General features: G+C 34.4%; 1 protein-coding gene across 13 annotated transcripts in view; it reads left to right on the top strand.

The window, feature by feature from the left end:
* The first annotated feature begins 665 nt into the window (after positions 1-665).
* Positions 666-23,483, top strand: part of LOC128243840 (1-phosphatidylinositol 4,5-bisphosphate phosphodiesterase gamma-1-like) — a 101,739-nt gene continuing 78,921 nt past the window's right edge. For all 13 annotated transcript variants that reach the window (XM_052961819.1, XM_052961818.1, XM_052961817.1 and 10 more), the window contains exons 1-4: positions 666-1,066; positions 8,957-9,106; positions 10,151-10,244; positions 16,425-16,551. In XM_052961819.1, coding sequence (XP_052817779.1) covers positions 868-1,066; positions 8,957-9,106; positions 10,151-10,244; positions 16,425-16,551 — 570 coding nt within the window. In that variant the 5' untranslated portion in view covers positions 666-867. The remainder of the gene's footprint in view (positions 1,067-8,956; positions 9,107-10,150; positions 10,245-16,424; positions 16,552-23,483) is intronic.

Raw genomic sequence — 23,483 nt, 5'->3', positions numbered from 1 at the left:
CGCAGATTTTATTATTTAAGTTCAAAAATTGATATTTTATGCATTTTTCTTAATCCGTTAGTAACGGTTTAAGCCATAAAAAATTAATTTTTGAAAGGAAAAATGAAAATCTGAGATCTGATTTTTTGTCAGCAATCCTTCATCATTGGTTTACAGATATTTACGCCAAAATATGCTCTTTCCAAGACAATTTTTTTTTTAAAAGTTGTAAAATTGGCATATCTGTGAGAGTGCAGCTTTAACCACTAGGCCACGGTGACGGTCGTGGATTTATTGATTCCTAATATAATCATTTTATATAAAAAAAACCATATCAGTTTGAACGTCATGACTGTTTAGAGAATAGATTTCAAAACTCGCGCCAACAAGGACTTTATTGTGGTTTGAATAGTAGGGCACAATATTTCCAATGGCCAGGTGCGCGCTTTATTGGTACATTCGATTATCGCTTCGGAATCAAAACCATTTCTGCGACACATAATTCTGGCTTGTAAAAATATAATCTCAGCAATAAATATCTTAAATAAATCTTGACTAAGGTGCAATATCGAAACTCATTGCTTCAAACATATCGTATATTGACTTTAAACTTGCCATACTGTCAGCATTTCCGAGCGGTTGGTCGAACTCGCCCAAATATTTCCTAAATGAGTTAGCCCCCTTGATAATAATTTCTTTATACCCGGAAGAAAGTTTATTGACCCGAAAAAAAGTGGCACAGTTTGTCGAAAATGGTGAGCTAAGGTGTCATCTGTCGCAATATCAATCAACAATGACTTAGCACTTGTCTCAAACACGTGTCAATCTTGTGTTATTCTTTAAACCTGGATTGTGGCCGAAAATAAAAGTTCGAAGATCTGAATAAAAATGGCGGCGCCCAGTTTGAGTTGGACAGAAGGTCTCCCTGACACACAGACCATGCATTTGATTGGGGATCTGGAGAACGGGAAAGTTGTGACCATCTTCTTCTCAAAGACACGCCCAGAACGGAGGACATTAGCTGTCAAACAACAAACTAGCCAGCTTGTTTGGATTCGTGCGCAGGGTGTACGACCCGAGGGAGCAAGTAAGTTTCAGGTCATCATTTGTAGACTTTCATGAAGATAATAGTACTGAGCTTGATGAGATTTATCGTATATGTAATGTTACCTTGTAGATTAAGATAGACATAATGTTGCATAGACCATGTGCGTGTAAATATTGATGTACTGTATTTATATACTTTTATTTACATTTGCCTCTAAGTAGAGTCCTTTATATTGAAAAAACTTGACGTTCACATTGTTTAACACGCAATGACGTATGGTGTCATTGTTTTTACAATATTGTGCTCCAATTGGATTTCCATGACATCATTTAACTGACTAAGTAACAAATATCAGCTATTTTATTCAAAAGTATGTTGTCAGCTTCATTTCTTTAATAAGTACAAATACTTGATTGCAGAAGATACAGCTAATTTCGATCTTCATAAATAATTATTTGAATGTTTATATACATGTGATCAATTCTTAAATGGATGTAAGTAGAATGCAGGACATTCTCAAGGCATTTGGATGGGCCTTTAAGGTGAAATTCTAAAATCTTAACAACTTAGGCTTAAATAAAAGTAGTTATGTTTCCAGTAACCCAAAAGCCTCCGACAGTGTTTTTTTCACTGTGAAAAAAATAGTCGGTGACAATGAGGTTTATACTATATGGTTGCCTAGCGACGATGACTTCTGTTTCTGAATGCAATTTAATTTTGATAACCTGTTCTGCGTGCTGCCATCAAGAAGTTAGATGTTTACTAAAGGTAATTCCACACAGCAAGACCATAAGCAATCTAACCCTATCCCAGAGATTATTAAAGTTATCCAACCTCAATGGATGCCCTGATCTCATTTTGGTGATTATAATCCAACAGGATCCTTTGATGTTGAAGTTAATGTTTTTTTAAACATTACAGTATTGTGTATCATAATTATGTTATTTTGTGACAATGAGCCAGAACTGCATGGAGGCACTAGCAGGGGGGTCAGTGCCATTCTTCAAAAATATATGCTCTTTAAAGTTTACCAAATAAGAAATGTCTTATGCCTTTGACCTTAATATTATTTTGATTGGCTTAAAATAATTCAGAAACTTTTCTCAATAAGGAGCTGAGGAAGCAGATTGACATTGGGGTGGCAGTCAGGGGTTGGGTTTGGGAGGGTTTTTTTCTGCTATTTAGGATGGGGAATATTTTGGGATTATCAATACAAAAAAGCGCTTTCTGTTTCATTTTAAGAACCAAAATCTAGTAAAAAATTATGCTGTAATGTCACACATTTATTTATATTAATGATTCAAAGTCTTAAGACGAACTAATGCAAAAAAAATGGAATTGCTCGGTTGGCTTGGTGTAGCCTTGTTAACATCATAAAGTCAATATGTTCATTCTACCTATGTACACCATGAAAATATTGAGGTATTTAATAAAGACGAGAGGCTCCTATGAATGAAATGAATGTATAAAGACGATTGTGAAAAAAATATGTACATACATGAGCCATAATATGGAGTCCGGGATTTTGTGTTACATCACAGAAATTTCAGTTTAATCGTATGTATCTGGAGAAATGCATGTGATATACAGATTTGTAAAATTAAAGAAAATTTTCAAGACAAATAACTGTCTTTATTGATATGATGTTGACCTTTCAAGCAACTGTTACTTCATTTAATTCATACATTTATCATCCATTTTCCAGGTGTCCTGTGCGGACATTTTCAGGAGGGGTTGTTCAAAATACAAACTAAATGTGATTTCTTTTTATGTAATCCTTGTAGGCTTATTTGTGTGAAATAAAAACGTGGACATTTTATTTGTATTTACTAATTTCAGTTTTATTTCAGCAGCGGTAATCAGGGTTGCCAGCGGACTTGAAAAGTCAGGGAAATTGGGTATTTTTTCAAGGTCAGGGAATTGTCAGGGAATTTTGAAATTTGGTCAGTGAAAAATGAAAATCCTGAAAAGTCAGGGAAAAGTCAGGGAAAAATTATCTCAAAGGTCGAAAAATATACGCATTGAAGGTCTTTCTTGGCTATGGCAGTCTTTAGGCATTTAATATTTGACTTTATCACTCTCACAGTTAAGCATTAAATTCAAATAACAGTAAACTGTGATATTAAGAAGCATTATATGTTAACTTAGTGATTATAATACCCATTATTTACCTTAGAACATCATTCAGCCTAAAGACTGAAAGGCTTTGCAACCCTTGCCTCCAGAGCTGACTAATACGTAATTTCTGTTGTATTGTAGGAATATAACACCAGAAAAGAGAATTTACCTGACATTATATTCTAATCTATAGATTATTATCCTTGTTTCAGGTGTTGCGGTTTCTTTATATCATCTAATAAAGGGATTTGATGGCAGATAATATAATTAAATTACTCTGTTTCAGGCTCTTCCTTGTTAGCATGACAAATTAACAAATATGAGTTCAAAACAGACATCTTTCAATAATAACTGGCTTACGGACACAGAGTTTAAGTGTTGGGTAGGAAAAGACCCAAACAATGTGCTTACTTACACTTACTTACCATACTCATTCAAAGTCTTTAATTTTATAGTGATTATTTCATGATATGCCAAAATGAGCCCTATGTTCTTGTTTTCATGCTAATGTTTCACATGTTTCACTGACCAAACAGTCACACTGTGTTTGAATAGAAATAGTTAAGAATAGTAGAACACTATGTTTGAATCATTACTTTGATGTACAATGTAAATGTTTTATATTTTGGAAAATAAATACAAGTTTACATGCAAAAATATAATGGGAGGATTGGACGGCTATAGGGGAGGTCAGGAGGCCGTTTATGTGTTTGACGATTTTGGTCAGTGAAAAACATGAATTGGTCAGTGAAAAGTCAGGGAAAAGTCAGGGAATTTTATTTCACCAAAGTGCTGGCAACCCTGGTAATACTATTATTTTCCAAAATAAAACCATGTAATGCGACGTAACCAAATGTGTCCACCTTGTTACGTCACAGAAAAAAGCATTATAACTCATGACCTTGACATCGATGCATCTTCGCGCAGCATGATAACAACGTGATCGATCGTGAACTTTGATAATGTCGTAAACTGGTGGTTCTGGAAAACGTCGGATTATAATGACAGGGAAGTCAACTATCGGGTGCGAAAGTTGTGTCTTTTTTGTTACGTCGCATTATTTTTATATTAGTAACAAATACTTAGTGCAACACCTCGGAAACGCGGTATTATCAGTTCTGTTTACGACATCCATAACTGTTTCACCAATTTTCGGTATTTTCGTTGCCTTTTTACGGTACAAGACGAGCATGGCAACCTCAAATATGAACGAGGAAAGACTTCAAAAAAAAATTACGTCGGCAACAAATCGCGGCATTCACTGGTCGCCAAGAATGTATCATAATACGTCCTTTTATTTAGCAAAGTGATCAGTGATGTATGGAAACCCTTTACAATTATTTAATTCAACAGAAATAACCTTTTATTTAGTATTGACTGAAGAAAGTCGTGTCCCGTATTACGTCCATTGCATATGACAACCGTCTACGGCGATATAGATGATGTATATGCAAAAATAATGTGTTTGCATTAGTGAATCTATATATACTTTTGAATGGAAAACAATTTATAATAAAATAGATGAGATGCATTGTGATTACTCCAACTTTGTTTGTGCATAACAAAGACACCAGTGTGGATTTTGGTGTCCTGTTACACAATTTGTGCAGTTTTTGGTGTCCTGTTACACAATTTGTGCAGTTTTTGGTGTCCTGTTACACAAATTGTGTCCAGTTACATCTCACTTTGTGTCTTGTTACATCAATCTTCAACTAGGTAACAAACTGCTAAATATTTAACTAAATACATGATTCTGTATTTAAAGCAATTCAAATAAAGCTATTGATTGATGTAAGTGGTCTAAATAAGTGAAAACAATCAACTGGACTTCATAAGAATGCTTTGTAATATGGTGTCCAGTGTTACTAACAATAAAACTTAAAATCCACATTACTTTGTATTTAAAGCTAGAAGTGTTATGCCATTTCAAATATAATTGCTGTAGATATTGTTCTATCCTAATACAGCATAAAATTTGACAAACGCAAATATTAAAAAAGAGGACACCACAGTGTTTGTGATGTAACGCAAATTCCCGGACTCCATATTATGGCTCACATCATTCTTTCTATTTGATTTTGCATTTACACCCTGGCCTTTTTACCCTTCTTGACCGATATTGGTGTCGGCTACTTTCCAAAGGGCCAGATCATTGTTTTGCCAAAATATTCTCAGAGTCTAAAGTTTTTGCCAATATATGTTTTGGCTTGCCCAAATATCGGGGCAGCAGCTGCTACCCCAGCTCCTCTAGCTTCAGCGCCTTTGTGAATCAAGTGTAAAATATAACAACAGAAAAACACTAAAGAACTTCCTTTTAGCCTGCTTCACGATTGGTGTCTATCAGAAATGGATGTGCATTTTCATGAATCTCTGTATTTGAATCACTAATAGTATAAGAGGCGGGGGATTCTAAACTGTTGCCTGTGCTTCATATATATAGATCAATGATCACCTACATACAATATGTCTTTCAGTGGTAGCATATAGACTAAAATTGTTCAGCTTGGAATCATTGGTCAACAAAATATCCTTGTTATCAAATTTCTTATCAAAGGAAGGTGCCATTTCTGACAGCATATCAAATACAAATGGCAATAAGTTTTAACAGTTTTCTAGTAATTGTATGTTTCCACTCTTGCTCGAATACCTTACATGTAAGTGTCAAATATACCTGATAATCATAAATGTATATAGTATTCTCTGTACTTAAGTGTTCAAGCTTAAGAGTTTAAGAAGATCATGCTGCACCTTCACTGTTTTTTGGTAGCATCCTTCTGCCCTTATACAAAACAGCATACATTTTGCACTCTGTATTCGTAGAATTGATGAAATGCTTTAGATAATAATAAAAAATCTTTCTATATGCTTACATAAGTATATAATTAAAGTGATACTCATATTTAAAATCAATACAAAAACATGTATGTATTACAAACATAAATTTGAGTGATAAACCTTTAACTACCTACTAAATAATGCATTTATGGAAAATATTAATTACTAATAACAAGATTGTATTTAATAGCTGAAACGCACAAATATTAAATAACTGGTGAGTCCTAAGAGATTTACAGTGCTCAACTATCATCTCATAAGGTACAAATATAGTGTTTTCTGCTGCCTTCTTTGAAAATAAACACGGTATCCTTCATAAGACCCATTGTTTTCGATATTTGTTCATCTTTTTTGGTAAATAAAAGCAATTGTATTAATTGTGGTACATCTAATTTGGGAGCAAGAGTGCATCTTTAATATATTTGGCAGATCAAACCTAAAGTGAATCCAATTAAAACTCAATTTAAAACATTATTATTATCATAATATCTATTTTCTTCAAAGACTTGCCCCTTTTCTGCAGCACCCTGCCCTATTTAAATCCTGGCTAAAACCCTTTCTGAAGCACCCTGCCCTATTTAAATCCTGGCTAAAACCCTTTCTGAAGCACCCTGCCCTATTTAAATCCTGGTTAAAACCCTTTCTTAAGCACCCTGCCCTATTTAAATCCTGGCTAAAACCCTTTCTAAAGCACCCTGCCCTTTTTAAATCCTGGCTAAAACCCTTTCTAAAGCACCCTGTCCTATTTAAATCCTGGCTAAAACCCTTTCTAAAGCACCCTGTCCTATTTAAATCCTGGCTAAAACCCTTTCTGCAGCACCCTGCCCTATTTAAATCCTGGCTAAAACCCTTTCTAAAGCACCCTGCCCTATTTAAATCCTGGCTAAAACCCTTTCTAAAGCACCCTCCCCTATTTAAATCCTGACTAAAACCAAAACCCTTTTTAAAGCACCTGGCCCTATTTAAATCCTGGCTAAACCCCACCTGCATGTAATATTTATTTGTTTTTGTAATGAGTAAATAAAGATTTGAACATGTTAGAAGGCTGATTTGAAAGTATCCAAACTATGTGTGATGGTACAGAATTAAGTATTAAAATCTAATGTAGTCATCAGGTATAATATGACTTGTTATTCGTGGTCGGAATTAGCACAAGCTTGGAAACTCTGAACTAGTAAAATGCTTTCAACAGTTACTGGTACACAATTTTTGATTTTTTTTTGGCCAGCATTAATATTATAATTCCGGCTTGTTCTTCCAAAAGTCTAATTGCGGAAACTGAATAGTACCATTTCTTCCTAGTATTTATGTCTTGAATTTGGGTCAGTCTGATCCAAAAAGTCTTTATTTGCTGATTGTGAAATAATATGTTGATATCATTTTAACTTCCTGCATGAAGTGTTATAAAATAGGGAAGTTGTGTTAAATTGTTTAAAACAGTAGATACCCAGACTTCTGGTATGTAATTGTGGTAAGTTTTTATTGACATGAAGATCAAACACAGCAATTTTAACCTTCATATCTGAGACAAGGCAATAGATTTACAGCTCAATATAAGCTTATGAAAGACCTTCAAGTAGGGTGAATATCCATATAAGATAAGGAAAAAAGTATGTTATCATTTATAAAGAAGATACATGTATAGATCTCAAAGTGTACAATTTGTAGTCTTAACTTTTTATGCCCCCACAAAGTGGCGGCATATAGGGTTGCCCTTGTCCGTACGTACGTCTGTCTGTCTGTCCGTACGTACGTACGTACGTACGTACGTACGTCCCGAAGATTGTTTCCGATCTAATTCTTGAAAACCGTTTGTCCAATCCTCACCAAACTTTAAACACATGTTTGTGACCATAATATCTTGATCAAGTTCGATAGTCATGGAAATCGCTTTAGTCATTTAGGAGTTACGGCCCTTTTTTGCCAAAATACTTCAAAAATATATGTTTCCAATCCAATTCTTGAAAAGTATGTGTCCAATCCTCACCAAACTTTACATACATGATTGTGACCATAATATCTTGATCAAGTTCGATAGCCATGGAAATCGCTTTTGTCATTTAGGAGTTACGGCCCTTTATTTGCAAAAAAAGACTTGAAAAATACGTCCCGAAGATTGTTTCCGATCTAATTCTTGAAAACTGTTTGTCCAATCCTCACCAAACTTTAAACACATGTTTGTGACCATAATATCTTGATCAAGTTCGATAGTCATGGAAATCGCTTTAGTCATTTAGGAGTTACGGCCCTTTTTTGCCAAAAATACTTCAAAAATCATTATGGCTTATTTTCTGTGACAAAAAACCGAAGTGGGGGCATCCGTGTCCTATGGACACATTTCTAGTTATAAAGGCTACATTGCTTACAGATGTATATCTGTAGATAAATTAATTTTTTGGAAGGGTTTATTACTATTATTTTCACTACAATTGGAAATTAAAACACCAGAAAATGATGAAAGGAATACCTGTGCCAAAAAAGCTTCGTTAAAGCTGTTCAATTAAAAAGCACAGCTTTTCAAAAAGAGCAGCTTTTCAAAAAAAGGCTTTCGCGAAGCTCCTTTTTTATTTGGCTAAAAAATCAGCGCTTTTTATATTTCAAAAAGCACAGCTTTTGCAAAGAAGTCACCAGAAGAAAAAGCTTCGCTGAAGCTGCTTTTTTTATGAAGCTTCATTTTTTATTTCGCACGGGCGTGACCCTATGTGATTAAATTAAGGCTGTATTGTAAATCATCATTGTATACCATAGTGAGTGCTAAAATGTAGGGAAATGGCTAAAACACCAAAATCACGAAAAAGTCCCTGTCAAGTTCAGAGCTGGCCAGTAAAGGCGCACAATAATAGTTGATGCAAAATGATTATTTTTTAACTTTCATGCATTATGTTTGACACATTTGACTCCAGTGGTCAAGCCAAAGAGAAGAATATGATGTGTGTAATTCACATTGAAAAAATGATTTCTAATTGTCCATTTCAGTCAACTTCCGTGACATTAAAGAGGTTCGTCGTGTCAAGAAGTCGAAGGACTTTGATAAGTGGTCGGACGATGCACGGCGTGTGGACGATAAACGCTGCTTTGTCATTTACCATGGCAACGACTTCAAACTGCGAACACTGTCGGTTGTTGGTGAGAAACAATGAATGTTAAAAAAAGTATTTTTCTATTGTTATTTCTGATAAAGTCGGACCAGGCCCCGAAAAATTTATTTTGGGTCACTTGCCCTGCAGGGCAACGTGAACTTCTACTCGCCCTGCACAATAATTACTCGCCGTACATTTTCAACAATTTTTTTAGCAAAATCAAGTAACACTGATTAAACATAAGCTAGTTTTGCAGCCAATCAAATCTTATTTAAAAGACTTAAAACTTTGATCCGTTTGATTATCGTAAAAGTGTTCTTTCATCTAATCTGGGCCACCTACTGCTGTGCGATTCATTTATGAAGAAGCTGGGAACCAGATCGTATATTACCAGTTTATAATAGATTATAAATTATTAAAAACATTATAATAATTAATCTAATAGTAATAAAATAAATCTAACAATTAACAATTTGTTTTCTTTGATTCCCTGAATTATTATCCACAACATACAAATGATTAAACAGTCTCTGCCGTTCCAGTATTATATTATAATGTTTATCGCAATCATTTTTTTTTTGAAAATAAATAGGATTAAAAATTGAATCTGAAGAATCTTACTCGCCCAGGTGGACAAGAGTGATTAAATTTCTTCTTGCCCAACCTCGATATTTACTCACAAATTCGAGAGGGCGAGTGGACGGTTAGGCTTGCAGGTGTTGGTAAAAAATTACCCAAGTGACCACATGGACATTCGCTTGCTGTGCTCTTCTATGCAATTTGGGTCTGACCTAATATAGCAGACAGATATATATCAGTGATGATATGAATATGCCCTAATGATTGAAACTGGTTTTAAGATCTTGACACATAAATTGTGCCACGATATGATTCCAACTGCTATATATATATATATCAATATATATAATTGATAAACAGTGATTTTTTTGATTTTATTGATAAAATCAACTTAATATCAGCATGTCCTTCTGATTAGGGGTAATACTGGTTTAAAGCACTCAACATTATTGTTAAACAGTGTTATTATTGATTTTTTTTCATATTTTATTGATGAAAACTCTTATTTCAGTTGATTCCTCAGACGAGCGGGAAAACTGGTTCAAGGGCCTCGATCTGTTGATACAGGAAGCCAAGTCAGCATCGCACACCCTCGTTGTTGAAAGGTATGAAGGGGTATTGTATTAATAAATAACTGGTAAAAAGTTATGATCTGAGTGATAAGGTGGTATAAATAGAAGTTAAGATGGTATTTTAAAGGGACTAGACACCAAATGGTCCAAAAATCATCAAATTCAGTATTTCTTTAAAACAAGCCTAGAATTATCAATACAAACTTAGTATGAGGCCGATGATACATCATTTTGCATGATTAAAATAATAATTTGTTGCTGTCTCAGCTGAGTTTACAATTTACTGCGATTTACTAGTAAATTCCCATTTTGAAAAATCGCAAAAACATTGAAAGAAACATGTGTTGTAAGCAATTTGATACATCAGTAAGTAAAATTCAATGCATTGTACACAACGATATCAATTTTAAGTAAGTCTTTGACGTCTTTTTTTCTTGCAATGGTATCATATGGTGTATTCCCTTTAATGGTAATTTTTAACTTGTCTGATTTCTGAAGACGAGAAAGGTTTAGGTATTGTGATAGCCTTGGTGTTGTTGTTGAAGCCACTCGTAAAATTTTTACTTTTGGTGTTCACGAGGTAAAATATATTGTGATCTTACTTTGCAACAAACAATTTGTCTGCTTATTATATGCCCATAAAGGATATAAATGAGTTTTTAAGAAAGGTGCACCCAATTGTATGTGAACTTAACATCATATTGGACATTTTGTTGTTGAATGATTCATAGCCCTGTGCATTCATAGCCCTGTGCACACTGTCCTTTGAAGAAGAGAGGACTGAAATTCTAAAAGAGTGAAAAATATCAAAATGTTATTTCACTGTTTAAAAAAATGAAAAAACTGATTTTTATTTCTTTGATATTTATCTTCTATAAATCACTGGAAAGCATACATAATAAATCAATGTAATTTGTTGTGCAGTTTGCTTATATAAGATTCTAACCTATATTCTTACAAGACTGTTGCTTGTATAACGTTCTCTTCTCGAGAATTGCAGAGAAATCATAGAACTGAAACCTTTTATTCCTATCATTTCTGAGATCAAGCGTCCTCCATTTCTGTAATTATATTCTCTTTCAGAAAATAATGATACTTGAGCCTATTGTGATAACAGCGGAAAGGTTCTAGCTGCATCTCTATAAAATGACTCTTAGAACTTTTTTTTCGATTTTACACCTCAGTATGGAAATAAAAGTTTTTCGCTCTTTGTCCTTAAGTATCTAGTATTGACGCAAAAGGAAATAATTAGGGATCATAATGTAAAGTATTTCCATCTTCTATCCTGTTAATTCTAATTTTTAGCTCTACTGGCCAAAGGCCAGAAGAGCTTATACGATGGTAATGTGTACGTAGTATGTGCATCCGTGCGTCCGTGCGGTCGTGCGTTCGTGCGTCTGTAAACAATTGCTTGTGAACACGATACAGTCTTCAGTTTTGATTGTATCTCGATGAAACTTGTACAGTATTTAGATATCCATTAGAGCTGGGTTCCTTTCGAAAACCAGCCAGATCCGCCCATGCATGCCTAGATTATGGCCCTTGATAGTATAAAAAAATGCTATTGTGTAAACAATTGGTTGTAAACAATTGGTTGTGAACACGATACAGTCTTCAGTTTTTATTGTATCTCAATGAAACTTGTACAGTATCTAGATATCCATTAGAGCTCGGTTCCTTTCGAAAACCAGCCAGATCCGCCCATGAATGCCTAGATTATGGGCCATTAAAGTTTTAAAGAAATGCTCTCTATTTTTAGCCAGGTCTGCATGAGCGAATTCTATTTTTAGCCAAGTTTACATGTACATGTAAATTCAAGTCTAGAGTTAAGGGAGACAATTTGCAAGTCTAGGATTTTGAGAGACAATTTGCTTTTTGCTTCTGCAGATGATTTTGTGAATTACTCTGCCTTGTTCTTGTTGAAAGCCCAAAGGCCATTTTTTTAGCTTTAAGTTCTGTAGTTTGCGCATTCATCTTAACAAAATTGGTTGTGAATGTTAAGTTATGCACCTGGTGTCATTACTGGCCACACCCAGGGTTCACAGGTTTGGTAAACATAAATCTGGAAAGGTTTAAAAATCTTTTTGTGTGTTCTGGATCCATCTCAGCACAATTGATTGTGAATGTTTGTTCAAATTGATCAAAGTTGTCCTAGGATGCCCTTGACTTTGACCTTTTGACCAACTTTTTGTAACTTTTAAAACTACAGAAATTTTTACTATGAGTACAGTTTTGAAAGCATTTTTTTTGTCAGATGACTTTTACTTGGCACATATTAAAATAGCTCATGGAACTAATCTGCTTACAATACTTTCTGGGCTCAGATGTTGAACGTGCTATGTTTTCAGGTAAGCCAAACACAAAACATAAACCATATGTCTGTTGCCTTTTACCCATACATACATGCTCTGGATTGATATGACCACAAAAGCCATGCCAGTAGAGCATAGGCCCTTTTGGGCCTCTTGTTTATGTCAACCAAGGTAAAGTTACATGTAGATATGCTTAGTTGGGCTTTTTGGTTGACTGAGAAAAAACAGTAGATTGTAGATAATAAGTTTGGTTGACTTATGTAGATAATAAGTTTGGTTGACTTATCTGCATGGTTGACAAATAATGATAGTTTAAAATTTTGTTCATGTAAGAATTTAGTGTTGCAATCTGCATTACAATGAAAATAAAACAAAAAGAAAAAAACAAACATATGATCACTGTTTAGCAACCTCTGGTGCCCATGTACTTTAGACAAGAATAGGAATAGTTTGTTATTTCAATCTTCTTAATTCCTGTCCATCTAATATTGCCAAAGGTCCGTCTAGCCAGTCGACATGTGTATAATTTGGAAAAGAAGACTTAATAGTTGCTAGTCCAGCCAGTCCACAAGTGTATTATTTGGAGAGGCAGACTCATTAGTCTTCAAAATACTCTGAGGGCAACTTGTTTTTCACTCGCTAAGCTTGTTAGTGCGCTAGAGTGACGCTAAAATATTGGGCAGTCAGATTGATTAAATGTTCGGGGCTCCCTTGTGTAAAGTAATAAAGTTGTTGATTCAGTGGGTATTGGGTAATGTACAAATCTGTTATTGCTTTAGACGGCTGAGTAAAGGGGAAGTTGTTTTCTATTTTTCAGCACAAAATGTTATTACTTTAAAAGCTATTTGAATGACGGATTGTTTTTCGTCTATTGCGTGGTCTAGGACCATCTTGGGACATCTAAAGTCTGCAGCAATGATTACAACAATTTGAACGTAAAAAGTCTTGTTTTGAATGAAAATGAACCAGAATGCTTTTAAAAATAGATGGAATAATTTAAAGGAGACTGTGATAAAGTTTGTTTCATTAAGAAAGCACAAACTCTTCCTTACAAAAATGGTTTGGGTTCCAAATTATTTATTAATTTAGGCCCAAAATTGGCCTGAACAAAACAGTGGTAAAATGTTTCCACTGAGTTCTTGTGGTAGATTGAAGTAACAAAATAACAATTTACAAATCTTCAGGGAAAGAAAATTACTTTAAACTGAAATTGAAAATGAGACTCTCGTCACAAGTGTCCGCTCGTTTTCAGAATTTACGGAAATGGAAATTGACAGGATTTGCATCAAAAATCACACTTGTTTTGTGTGAAAATGCAATTGAACTGTCTTGAATCAATAAGCATGCACGCGATATTGCATTAATCAAGTGCTTTTCTCGATTTTCACAGTTTTAAGCTACTTTCTCGATTTATTCTGCAAATAGTTAATTGCGTATCTCATGCAAATGGATTTAACCTTTGCTCTTTTGGTAATTTCGGACATATCTCTCTAGAAGAAACTGTCTGTATGTGTAAATTAATAAGATTGTGATGTAGACAATCGTCACAGAAAGGGAGAACTTTCGAAATTTCCATTTCCGAGTAATTTTCGCCATCTTCCTTTGATGAATTACTGTCATTAAGATAAATTACTAGTTCACCAGGTTCTCCCTTAAAGCTGCACTCTCACAGATTGAATGATTTGCCAATTTTTAGCTCACCTGAGCACGAAGTGCTCAAGGTGAGCTTTTGTGATTGCTCTGTGTCTGTCGTCCGTCGTCGTGCGTCGTCGTTGTCCTTCATCAACAATTTGACTGTTAACACTCTAGAGGTCACAATTTGGGAACTATTTTAATGAAACTTGGTCAGAATGTTACCCTCAATAAAATCTTGGATGAGTTCGATATTGGGTCATCTGGGGTTAAAAACTAGGTCACCAGGTCAAATTAAAGGAAAAGCATGTTAACACTATAGAGGTCACATTTATGACTGTATCTTCAGAAAACTTGGTCAGAATGTTAATATATTTATACTCTCTAGATCAAGTTCGATTCTGGGTCATGTGCGGTCAAAAACTAGGTCACCAGGTCAAATTTAAGAAAAAGCTTGTTAACACTCTAGAGGTCACATTTATACCTGTATCTTAATGACAGTTGGTCAGAATGTTTATATTAGTAATCTCTAAGTCAAGTTTAAATCTTGGTATATGGTGGTCAAAAACTAGGTCATTAGGTCAAATCATAGGAAAAGCTTGTTAGCACTCTAGAGGTGACATTTATGACTGTATGTTCATGGAACTTGATCAGAATGTTATTGTTGATGATTTTTATTGTATCAGGTGAGCGATTCATGGCCTTCAGGGCCCTCTTGTTTAATATTTTGTCTTGGAACAAGCCAATTTTCGTGAAATATTCGTGAAATAGATTTTTATATTTAAGTTAAAAAAATGATGTTATATGCATTTTTCTTAAACCGTTACTAATGGTTTAAGCCATAAAACATTAATTTTCGAATGGAAATATGAAAATCTATGATCTGATTTTTTGTCAGCAATCCTATTGTGGTTTGCAGATCGATATTTATGCAAAAATTTGATCTTTCCAAGACAAAAAATAGAAAACTTGTAAAAATGGTAAATCTGTGAGAGTGCAGCTTTAAAGGGGCACATTTATAAAGGTTGATGTAAATCTTTTTTTTATTTAATGCATTATTATGTTTACTCATTTGACTTAAATGATCAAAGCCAATACAAGCATATGTTTGTGTACAGAAAAAAATAATAGCGATATTTGGGTGTTTTGTTTAACTGTGGAATTTGTGCCACAATTTTTTAGATATTATTATTATGCACCAGTCAATTGTAACGATGGCCCCCCCAGGTCCGGGGAATAGCGGGGACTTTGACTTTCGGTCCAGCCAACCCCGGCTAAAGTCCCGCCCTGCGGGGATGAACAGATGGTCAAATCCCCGCAAAATAACCCCGCACCCCAGGGACCCTAGGTAAGGCCCATTCCCCACTTTATTTAAAGTGAAGACAAAACCACCACATTCACCTGGCACTGCGGGGCCACCTGAAAGGTAAAAACACGGCCCATTTCCCGGCTATCCCCGGTATACCCCCGGACCTGGAGGGGCCGTGGTTACAATTGATTGGTGCATTATTATTGTATTAAATGCTCCTTTTTTATCTGTTCTCAAATCATATGCTTTTCTGTTTCGTTTATTATAGTCATTTTTTTTGTATCAATCTATAATGTGTGCCTTTAATGTAGGCATTGTCTATATATTAGGACATCTGTCATTCTAAATTTTTCACATGGTTTATGGTGCCTTTTAAGTGTTTTAGTTTTTCCAAGGAGAAGGTCAAAATATTGTCAGTATTTAATGAGAAAAGGAAATCAATTGTGTTCTGTGAAATCGTTATTATTCATGGAACAATACTGTGGATTTCGTGGATGTGGAAAACCACAAATTAAAGATCCTGATGATTTTTTTTTTCCAAAAACTTACTTGTGTATATCCTTAGGAAATTTAATTCCAAACATTTTACATGTATATTCACTTACCAATGTCCAAATTGTATATAGTGTATTGTAAGTTAGATATTTATACTCTGGCAGCCAATTGAATAAAACATTCATAAATTGTTCACATGATATCTTCCGGTTATTTTGCTAAATGAAATGATTTTTTGGTTTATATTAATTATTGAATAAATATTGATAATTCAATAAACCTTTTTGTAAACTATGTCTAATCAAAAGAATTAACCAGTTTTTAAAATTGGTGGCAATTATTTTCATGCCAGTTCACAGTATGTGGCTTTATGTAAACAAAATCATTTCTAATATTTAAGATTACTGATCAGTTTTGTTTTGTTGAAGATGATTCAATTCCAAAATCTTTACTTTTATGTTTCAGATGGCTTACGAGGGAGTATAACAGTATACTTGAGCGAGATGGCCGTGTGACATTGAAGGCAATGAAATCCTGGACAACCAAGATCAACTGTAAACTGACAACAAACAAGCTCAAAGAAAAATACCAGGTATAAATCCACTAAACTTAAGTGAAACTAAACACTAATGAAAACCAAGAAATACCAAGAAATATGCTCAAAGAAAAATACGAGGTATAATTCCACTAATCTTAAGTGTAACAAAACAAGAAAGCAATGAAAACCAAGAAATACCAAGAAACAAGCTCAAAGAAAAATACCAGGTATAATTCCACTAATCTTAAGTGTAACAAAATACGAAAGCAATGAAAACCAAGAAATACCAAGAAACAAGCTCAAAGAAAAATACCAGGTATAATTCCACTAATCTTAAGTGTAACAAAACACGAAAGCAATGAAAACCAAGAAACACCTAGATCAGGGTTAACTGATGTCCAATAAGCTCAAAGACAAAAACCTAGATATACTTAGATCAATTTTAAAGCTGCACTCTCACAGATGGACCATTTTGACAACTTTTTTATTATTGTCCTGGATTGAGCCACCTTTTTGCGTAGCTAGATGTCTGAGAACCTGTTCTATAAGACTGCTAAGATCTGATCGCAGTTTTTCATATTTACGGTACGAAATTTATAAAACTTCAATTTTCAAACGTAAATATATAAAAGTGCAATATGATCTTTTATCAGCAGTCATTTAGCACTGGTTTCCAGATATTTACGCAAATATTTACTAATTCAAAGACAAAAAATACTGTCAATCTCTGAGAGTTCATCTTTAAACTGACTACATTTAAGAAAGAAATCACCAACCAGTTGTACAAAACTGGTTAAGTCTTTGGTTTGGTTAAAGTTGGCCAATATATTTAATGATGGTCAATATTAGACCAATAATTCCTGTTGACCAATCAAATTCCTTTTTTGTGCAATTTAGCCAAAAGATTACATGTGGATAACTTATCCTGATTTATGAAATTGATTGCATCAGCATACATGCCATATATCCTCTGCATTCGGAGCTCCTCGGCCATTTTATCGAAAACAACCTCGGATGTATTTGGACGGTTTACATACTCGAAAAGTGGTACGTTTAAGTCCGCTGCAAGTAGATCGCGTAGTAATTTTATTTAGCAGTTAAACTTTGTGACTTAACTCTTGGGATTCTTAATTATGTTTGCAATAATACAATTCAATGGCAATCAATTTCGACTTAGATCAATATATACAACTCTAAAACACTACATTTAATTTATGATATAATTCAAAATTTTACGAACTACTTCAACTGATGTACCTGCATACATCCGAGGTTGTTTTTGAAAAAAATGGCCGAGGAGTTCCGAATGATATCCTCTGGTGGGGGGAAAAATGATAAGGTATAACCCTACTAAACTTTGGTATAACTTAAAAGTGAAATCTGGTTTGGAATAAAGTTTTATTTTTATTAAAAGCTATATATCAATGTTTGATACTCTCTTGATATTAAATAAAACAGATTAGGTTTGTGAAATAAAAAGTGTTATGTACACAAAATATTGTTTTAAAACTAGCATAAATCTTTTTTAATGGGTTGGTCATAAAAGATTTAAATGGTTTACACTCGCGAATATGATGAGCATTATGGTGAACAGCGAAGTCACACATTAGGTACTGAATGAACTGATAATTGCACACAGCAGTGTGTAAATATGAATTTGGTAAAAAGTCAAACTGAAATTGCAAATTATTTAAATGGCTGCATTTTTTCAGTTTTCATTTATTTGATAAAATCCCAGATTGTCTACATTTTGCCAATATCATCTGTGATAAACAGGTTTAGTTCAATTATATCGTTACAAACTTAGGCCTAAAAAAAAAATACATTTGGTTCGGGTAACCCGACCCTACCTACGGAATAGGCGCCGACCCTAACGTTTTTATAGTCAGTTTGAAAAAAAATTGAAAAACTAAAAAAAAAAAAAAATTTTTTTTTTCTTTTTTTTTTTTGCTTTTTAATATGTAGTTTAAAACCTTAATTGCTTATATAGAAGATAACTTTAACACCATTCTCCAATGATGAAAATGACATTCTTATATAAAGCCTAATAAAAAAAAAAAAAAATAATAAAAAAAAGCCTACCTACCCTACCTATTTTTGAAAGGGATGTAACCCTAACCAAACAATTTTTTTTAGGCCTTATTTATGATTACTGTTTATTCTGAATGAGTTTGTATAATTTTAAACTCAAGGTAATTTACTAAACTTCAGTATTTAAGTGTAAATACACTGACGTAATTTACTTAACTTTGGTATGCCATGTACTGAACTTACAAAAGGTTAAAGGAACTTAAGTCACCAGATGATACAATTGTAAGAGAAAAGGAAAATGGCCAAAAACTTACACAAAATTGATTTCTTTTGTACAATGCCTTACATCTTACTTACTGAAATGTATCACATAGCTTACAAGACAATTTATTTGTATATGTAGTTTGTGAATATTTTTCCAATTCTAAATTTACTAGGTTTGTCTGCCATGTAAATCCCAGTTAATTTAAAAATAGTGTCAATATATGTATAGATCTGTATTAATCAGGTGTCTTTCACATGCTAAATTTACACACTATATATATATAAGCTGGGAAACCGTTATGCACTATTTTTAAACATTGCCATTGTAAACTCAGCTGAGACAGTGACAAAATATTCTTTAAATTATGTAAATTATGTATTATCAGCCTCGTACTAGCTTGTATTGACAATTCCAGGCTGGTTTTGTGGAAATAATGTATTTGACATTTTTGGAACCATCTGGTGTCTAGCCCCTTTAAGGTGTACAAAACAAAGAATTTATTATTGGGTTTAGCTATTTTAAAATATGAAAGGTGAGAACGATACTGAAATATCTAGTGTTCATCATAAAAAAATCAAATTCAGTTTATTTTTATGGAATGAGGAAGTTATCAATTTCATTAGTAAAATTTAATCATCCATTAACTAGCAAAGTATGTGAACAAAGGATGGAAACTGATTGATGTCGAAGTTAATGGTTGAATAATCGCTTTTAAGTGATATGATGTAATTTCCATTTACACTCTGTTCTTGTTCTCATAAATGTCTCTCAGAGTGGTGTAGTTTTGTTGCCGTATAATAAAAATCAGAATCCTTGTTTGTAATAAAAATTAAAATATATTATATGTTGTTAAAGAGGCCCAAGCCCTAATAGGGGGAGGGAGGGGTCTCTTATTGGATATTTTGTCTGATTCGGAACTTGAATAATGCTTAATTAATCTGACTAAAGACTTCTAAAAGGTCATCATAAATAATTCCGCTTAAACATTCTATCAGCTGCCATTTTGTTTCCAGTGTACCTGCCATCGTGTCTTGTTTAACCCACTACCCAATTGTCCTACAGTAGGTTACACAAAACTAACATTCAAGTCTATAAGGACAATATTGTATACATGACATTCAAAATACTTAAAGAAGTCTTAGCAAATAACTTTAGTTCCATAAGTTTTCATTTATAGAGATGTTTTGAATGATTATCTTCTTCAGAAAACTGACATCGCAAAGACCTTCTGTGAGAGTCCTAACCAGCAAATTTTCACTCAGTACGACTAAATATGTAATGCAGTCAGTTCATCTGACCGACACTTTTCATGTCCAGATGTAAAAATAATGAAGATCTAATCTTTATCAATAATCAAACACCACTTAAAGTCAGAAAAAATTTTTTTAATAGAAAATCACGCTTTATTAATGAAATTGTATTTATGTCTCCCCCTCTCTGGGGGAGACATATTGTTTTTGCCCTGTCCGGTAGTCCGTCCGTACGTCACACTTCGTTTCCGATCGATAACTGGAAAACCGCATGACCTAGGATCACCAAACTTGGTAGGGAGGTTGGTCGTGAGGTGTAGAGGATCCCTATTGTTTTTGGGGTCACTAGGTCAAAGGTCAGGGTCGCGGCGACCCCCAATATAAAAAACATTTCTGCTCAAAATCTTGAGAACGGTTTGACCTAGGTTCACCAAACTTGGTAGGGAGGTTGGTCATGAGGTGTAGAAGATCCCTATTGTTTTTGGGGTCACTAGGTCAAAGGTCAAGGTCGCGGCGACCCCAATGTAAAAAACATTTCCGCTCAATATCTTGAGAATGGTTTGACCTAGGTTCACCAAACTTGGTAGGGAGGTTGGTCATGAGGTGTAGAGGATCCCTATTGTTTTTGGGGTCACTAGGTCAAAGGTCAAGGTCGCGGCGACCCCCAATATAAAAAACATTTCTGCTCAATATCTTGAGAATGGTTTGACCTAGGTTCACCAAACTTGGTAGGGAGGTTGGTCATGAGGTGTAGAAGATCCCTATTGTTTTTGGGGTCACTAGGTCAAAGGTCAAGGTCGCGGCGACCCCCAATGTAAAAAACATTTCCGCTCAATATCTTGAGAATGGTTTGACCTAGGTTCACCAAACTTGGTAGGGAGGTTGGTCATGAGGTGTAGAGGATCCCTATTGTTTTGGGGGTCACTAGGTCAAAGGTCAAGGTCGCGGCGACCCCCAATATAAAAAACATTTCTGCTCAAAATCTTGAGAACGGTTTGACCTAGGTTCACCAAACTTGGTAGGGAGGTTGGTCATGAGGTGTAGAAGATCCCTATTGTTTTTGGGGTCACTAGGTCAAAGGTCAAGGTCGCGGCGACCCCCAATGTAAAAAACATTTCCGCTCAATATCTTGAAAATGGTTTGACCTAGGTTCACCAAACTTGGTAGGGAGGTTGATCATGAGGTTTAGAAAACTCCTCTGTCCATAATTACAAATTTCATGTCCATCTTTTTTTTTCTCAGATACGACCACACAATAGGGGAGACAAGCGCTTTTTCAAAAAAGTAATCTCTAGTTTTAATAACCATTTGTTTACGAATCTGATGTCATATTCAGTAGTGTAGATGTCAGAATGTGTTATACGCTTTAAGTCAAACACAATGCAGCATTTAACTCCTTTTTCAATACATTATCATGTAATTTATATTACTCTGTATATAATATGGATGTTTTGAAACACTAAAATAGTAAACTTTTGTCATGAACATTAGATTGTTTTAAATAACTGGTTATTATCTTAATACCTTTTTAGCTCACCTTAATTATCCGTAGGCTGAGGGTGAGCTATTACGATCGATGAATGTCCGTCGTCCGTCGTCTGTTGTCCGCTGTTCGTCGGACGTCCACACTTAGTTTGTTAACACTCTAGTGGTCAATTTTTGCCTCAACTGTCACGAAACTTGGTCAGGATGTTTGTCACAGTAATTACGTGGACAAGTGCGAATATGGGTCATCTGGGATGAAAAACTTGGTCACATGACCCAAAAATAGAAAAATCTTGTTAACACTCTAGAGGCTACTTTTTCAGTGCAAGTATCCTGGAAATTTGTCAGAAAGGTTGTTGCGTTGATTTTTAGTTCAAGTTCGAATATGGGTCATCTGGGGTCAAAAATTAGGTCACAGAGCCAAAATATGGAAAAACCTTGTTAACACTCTAGAGGTAACATTTTCAGCCCAAATATCCTGGAAATTTGTCAGAAATGTTTTTTCGTTGATTTCTAGCTCAAATTCGAATATGGGTCATCTTGGGTCAAAAAACTAGGTCACAGAGCCCAAATATAGAAAAACCTTGTTAACACTCTAGAGGTAACATTTTCAGTCCAAATATCCTGGAAATTTGTCAGAAAGGCTGTTTTGATAAGTTTTAGGTCAAGTTCGAATATGGGTCTTCTGGGGTTAAAAACTAGGTCACAGAGCCCAAAGATGGAAAAACCTTGTTAACACTCTAGAGGTAACATTTTCATTCCAAATATCCTGGAAATTTGTCAAAAATGTTGTTTTGATAATTTTTAGATCAAGTTTGATTATGGGTCAATTGGGGTCAAAAACTAGGTCACAGGGCCGTAGTATTGAAAAGCCCTGAAAACTATTTAGAGGCTACATTTTCAGCCCAATGTCAAAAATTACTAATAATACACTGCCAGGCTACTGACAAGTCTTGGAAGGGGATTACAGGTCTGCTTATAGTAGACTTCTATAAAGTTTTCTTCAAATCCTGACCCTTGTGTCAAATTTATCCCTGCCCACCAGTTTAAACCGCTTTACAGGTGAGCGATCTAGGGCCATCATGGTCCTCTTGTTATTCCTTGTCAATTTAAAATTAGCAAAAAAAGGCTTTGAAAAAGCTAGTTTTCAAACAAAAAAATTCTGACCAGCAAATTTTCAGACCGACAACATCAGAGGCTGTCGGACCGAATGGCCGACACTTTAACTGAACTTTTGCGATGTCTGCGTAAAAAACAAAACTAGACATCCTCATTTTGTGTCCTGCAAAGCATTTCAGTCATAACGGGATTACTTTGTCCAGCTTTGTTGATGTACACGATCTAGGACTCTAGACCCAAACCATAAAATTGGATGTTATTAGTTAGTTATTAAAACCAGTATTTTTTTCAGATAGTTAAATACATAATTCATCAATTCAGAGCATTGAAACTGCATGATAAATAAGGAAGGAAAATAATATATTATAGTGAATTCAAATATGACATGTTTTTGTTTTTTTGGTGCAATTTACTGCCTTCTTAAGGCTGTTAACCCTTTCAAAAAAATGTCCATTTTTCCCCAAAAATTATAATTTTTTTCCTAATTTGATGAATGCAGATTACATTAATAATTAAATAAAACAATGAATTTCTTAAAAAATAAACAAAATCTTGACATGACTAACTCTTTCTCATAATAATGTATGCATAAAAATGTAAATGGGCAATTATAATAGGTTTTAAAAAATTGGCCTGGTTTTTAATTTTTCCAAAGTCAACTTTTTTTCCCAATTTGCAAGGCACAGCCGGTGAAAATAATTCCAAAAATAAATCACTGTATGATAAAGAACCATGCAAACAATAGCATAAAATCTGTAGAATTGAGAAGCAACTAGAATAGTTGTTTTTTCTAAGGCTCTCTTGTGATATTAGTGAATGGCATGCTCTTAGAAATT

Source organism: Mya arenaria, chromosome 8 (assembly GCF_026914265.1).
Source record: "Mya arenaria isolate MELC-2E11 chromosome 8, ASM2691426v1".
In the NCBI taxonomy this organism is placed as follows: domain Eukaryota; kingdom Metazoa; phylum Mollusca; class Bivalvia; order Myida; family Myidae; genus Mya; species Mya arenaria.
This window is presented reverse-complemented; position numbering and strand designations above follow the sequence as displayed.